Source organism: Curcuma longa, chromosome 1 (genome assembly GCF_044706935.1).
Source record: "Curcuma longa cultivar G26 ecotype Majalengka, Jawa Barat chromosome 1, ITB_CL_G26_1.1, whole genome shotgun sequence".
In the NCBI taxonomy this organism is placed as follows: Eukaryota; Viridiplantae; Streptophyta; class Magnoliopsida; order Zingiberales; family Zingiberaceae; genus Curcuma; species Curcuma longa.
In genome coordinates, this window is record NC_133861.1 from 27102643 (window position 1) to 27107429 (window position 4787).

The following is a 4787-nucleotide window of genomic DNA, read 5'->3' on the forward strand; positions in this document are numbered from 1 at the left end:
GTTTTAGCAGTATGTGATTTATCACTAGTCCGTGCTAATAGGGATTGAAAACTAGCTCCCTTGAGTTGAGATTGATATCCCAACCCAGCCTTGTTGTATACTCCCCTTTGGGAGTTCAGGATCATGTCCAAGGTCTTGGAGCTTGTTGAAAATTTCTCAAGCAACTGCTTGAGATCTCCTACTTGGTTCTTTAATGATTCATTTTCATTTTCAAGAACCTCTAATCGAGGGTTATCAGTCTCATTTTTCCTAACAGATCTTAAATTTTCTACTTCATGCTTCAAAGATTTAACATTATTTTTTGACTTTTTAAGCATGGTAGAAAGATATGAAATTGCTTTATAACATTTCTCTAATTTAACTAATGTTACCTCTTCATCATCCGAAGATGATGAAGTCGAGCTTGATTCCTCGCTGGAGCTCTCGGAGTCTGAATGTACTTGCGCCACGTAAGCGAAGTCGTGTGTGCTTTCCTCCGATGAGCTTGATGAGGACTCATCCCTCGCGGCTTTCAGTGCCCTCTTCTTCTTATTCTTCTCCTTCCTCTTCCTTCCTCCTTTGCTCCTTTCACCTGCACACAGAGCTATACCTTTCTCTTTTTGCTTTTTATTAGCAAGCTCGTGCAGTTCCATTTCACAGAAAAATTCATCTAATTTAAATAGATAAATCCTTGGAAACCTTATACGCATCCACCATGGATGACCATAAGGCGTTCCTCGGAAAAGATTTAAGCGCATACCTGACGAGATCACGGTTTTCGATATGCTCATCAATGGAGTGGAGGCCGTTGATGATTTCTTTGAATCTTCCGTGAAGCTCGCTCACGGTCTCCCCTTCCTTCATTGTGAGATTCTGCAGCTGGTTCAGGAACAAATCCCTCTTTGCCACACGAGAGTCCTGGTTACCCTCGTGCAGCTCGATCAGCTTGTCCCACAGATCCTTCGCGCTTGTGAATGGACCAACTTTGGTGAGTTGGTCTCTGTTAAGCCCGCACTGAAGGGTGACCACTGCTTTAGCATCAGCTTGACTCTTTCGTATTTGTTCTGCTGTCCACCTCGAAGAGTCAAGCTCCTTGCCTTCTTTATCCTTCGGAGGAGTGAATCCCTCCTTTACTGAAAACCACATGGAGATGTCGGTCTTCAAATAATACTCCATGCGGCTCCTCCAATACTGAAAATCTGATCCGTCGAAGAACGGGGGTCTTGTTGTGCTGAATCCCTCCTTCATAGCCATTTGATGTTGCTCGTTGGGTGTTAATCCGGATGACAGAGCAGCCTTGCTCTGATACCACTTGTTGGATCTCTTGGACACCGGCTAGAGAGGGGGGGTGTGAATAGCCGTCCACACTTTTCGCTTTTCTTCCTTCGTCTTCGTTAACGCAGCGGAATGAACAATCAGAAACACGAAGACTGAAGATCAGCACGCTAACACAGGTGATTTACGAGGTTCGGAGATGATGCTCCTACTCCTCGGCGTGTCCGTAAGGTGGACGATCCCTCGATCTTTCGGCAGATCAGACCCCGATAAATATCGGCTATAATCTTCTCCTTCTCGGTGGAGGAACCTCTCCACAGAATGTCTCAAAGATACAAGGATAAGCACAAGACAAGGAGAATACAGTGAATCAAAGATCGGACAACAGAGACAACAAGAACCGCTTGCTGCTCAGCCTGTTCCTCCAAACACAGGACGTTGCTCTAGACAGAGCCAACAAGAACAGCTAGCAGCACAAGCCTGTTCCTCCAAACACAGGACGTTGCTCTTGTTTCCTCTTCTTCGATTCACGATCAGGCTCTCGTAAGATTGGCAATGTCGCTTCTGAGCTCTCAAGGATGATCAATAGTAAAGGCGTGAGAAGTGAGTCAAAGCTCTCCTCAGCGCTGCTTCTCGCTTCTCTTATAGCCTCTGCTTGGTTCTTGTGCCCAACGGATCCCTGCACTGTTCTGACACCAGCTGCCGTCCGTTGTCACAGAACTCCCCCTGCAGAAGAGACAGCTCAAAAGCCCGCCTTGGAACTCTCACCATCCATTTGAATTTCCCTCCATAACCTGTCCTGTATATCTGCACACTCAAAAGCAGCATTAAAAACATTCCAGCACAAGGACATAGTATAAGGATGGATAAAACATTAAAGTCCAGGTCACGAGCAAAGCTACCAAAGCTTTCTCGGACCAAACAGGAGACCGGGCCACCAAGGCCCTCCTCCTGGAATCAAGAGACCGAGCCACCAAGGCCCTCCTCTTGAGGAATCAGGAGACCGAGCCACCAAGGCCCTCCTCCTGAGATCGAGCTACCAAAGCTCACGGTCCCGAGCCGAGCTACCAAAGCTCTCCCGGACCATCCGGCCATTCGCACCAAGCTCCCGGCCACTCAGGTTCTGAGCCACCAAGGCTCCCTGAAATCGAGCTACCAAAGCTCACGGTCCCGAGCCGAGCTACCAAAGCTCTCCCGGACCATCCGGCCATTCGCACCAAGCTCCCGGCCACTCAGGTTCTGAGCCACCAAGGCTCCCTGAAATCGAGCTACCAAAGCTCACGGTCCCGAGCCGAGCTACCAAAGCTCTCCCGGACCATCCGGCCATTCGCACCAAGCTCCCGGCCAATCCGGTCCTGAGCCACCAAGGCTCCTCCTGGACCATCTCGGAGACGAGCTACAAAAGCTCTCTCCATTCTCCCACGAGCACCAAGTTCTCGGCCTTCGGTCCTGAGCCACCAAGACTCCTCCTGGACCACTCCGGAGACGAGCTACCAAAGCTCTCTCCATTCGCCCACGAGCACCAAGCTCCCGGCTATCACAGTCCTGAGCCACCAAGGCTTCTTATCTCTCGGCCAAGGGCAATACCTTCCCGGCTTCACCTCTCCCGATCAGATAATCACTTTCCCGGGCAAGATCTTACATCTCCCGGGCAAGATCTCACTTCTCCGGTTAAGACACTCTCCTCCGGACGAAGTCAGACTATCCAAGCATTCTCCCGGACAAACTTCTCTCGGCTTTGTTTCTCCCGGCCAAACATCTCTTTACCCGGCCAAACGTCTCTCGACGAAGTTAATCTCCTTGCCGGGCAAGATCTTACTTCTCCCGTGCAAAAACTTATTTCTCCCGGTCAAGTTCCCGGGCAATACGAACTCGCTACAACAAAGACGGATCTGGTGATCGACCAGCTGGTCGATCACGATAAGGCTGATCGACCAGCTGGTCGATCAGGCTGGTCGACCAGCTGGTCGATCAGAGCAGTCTGATCGACCAGCTGGTCGATCAGACTTGGCTGATCGACCAGCTGGTCGATCAGCAGTTGGTTCCAGCCATTGTTTTCTTCCCTTTCTCCACTTCTCCCGATCACTTTGCTTCTTTCTCGGCCATTGTTCTTTCCTCACCTATCCATACTTTTAGACCTCTCTCGGACAACCTTATTTCCCGGGCAGTCCAGCTTCTCTCTCCCGGCCAAGGTAAGCTTCGCACATTCTCCCGGCCAGTGAAACCTTCTCCCGGCTTCACTTCTCTTCTCTCGGCCAAAACCTTCTCTCGACGAAGTTAATCTCCTTGCCGGGCACGATCTTACTTCTCCCGGGCAAAAACTTATTTCTCCCGGTCAAGTTCCCGTGTCAAGTTTGTTGCTGGCCGGCATCTTCCCGGCCAACATTACTGCTTCTCTCTTCCGGGCTTTCTCGGCTTCTCCCCTCATTTCTCTCTTCTTCACTTTGCCCGGCCAAGCTATTCTTCTTCCCGGTTATATTTTTCCGATCAAGACAACCTTCTTCCCGGGTAAACTTGATACTTTCCCGGCCATGATACTATTTTCCCGGGCAATATCTTCTCGGCTAAGAGCAGTGTCTCCCGGCTAAGAAAACACGATAACACAGGACCTGATCGACCCCGTGGTCGATCAAAGCATCGCGTGGTCGATCAGCTGATCGGGCTGATCGACCAGCAGGTCGATCACTGATCGACCAAAGCCGGCTGGTCGATCAACTGATCGACCAAAGCAAGCTTGGTCGATCAGGTGGTTCAAGACGTTCCTTTTTTTTTATTTTTGGTAAGCCATGCAACCTTTAATTAATGCACGTTAATTAACGTTTTTGCATTAACGTTTTTAATTAACGCCATTCAACGTTTCCATGCATGCACGTTAATTAACGTTTTTAATTAATGCATGTTTTAATTAATCCTTTAATTAATTAATGTATTTAATTAATGCATGCTTTAATTAATTAATACAACCTTTAATTAATTAAAGTATTTAATTAATGCATGTTGGTAAAGACTTCATTAATCAAGGGGTTTCGGCTATTCCGGGTAAACTTTAACTCGTCTAGCCCAACTAGCCCGGGTAAGACTAAACTTAAATCTTTTGTATTTAACCTGACATTACTTGTCAAACAACAAAACAGACTCAAGTCTGACCAGACTCAAATCTGACCGGGTCAGACTGCATCAACAGTCTGATCTATTCTTTCTATCACAAGTGATGACAAGTCAGCTAGTCATGTAAGAACAAATTATGCTCGTGTTTAGAATTTTCCTTGCTGTTTTTTAAAACTTTTTCCCATTGTCCTGTAAGTTCACACACACACACACAAATTTACAGTTGGTAGAAAATGAATAAATTTGTTTTTTAAGTGATCTAATTGCCTCTTTGTTCTCTGTTACATAATCAACTTCCTGCTTTTGGTTACTTGCTGCACTATTCTGCTCTGCAATTCAGTTTTTCATAGTTTCTCTTGTTTTCCCAAGTTGTAAGTTGCAATTTGCATGGACATTTGTACTTGCAGGGATTTCAACGGTTGAAG

The 4787-nt window shown here is 47.4% G+C and overlaps 1 protein-coding gene across 1 annotated transcript; it reads right to left on the bottom strand.

Annotated features, from left to right (window-relative positions):
• Positions 1-654: 654 nt before the first annotated feature.
• LOC141827156 (uncharacterized) lies at positions 655-1233 on the bottom strand. The gene has a single exon (XM_074714410.1). It carries the CDS (start codon positions 1231-1233, stop codon positions 655-657), a length of 579 nt encoding a protein of 192 aa, XP_074570511.1.
• Between the last annotated feature and the right edge of the window lie 3554 nt (positions 1234-4787).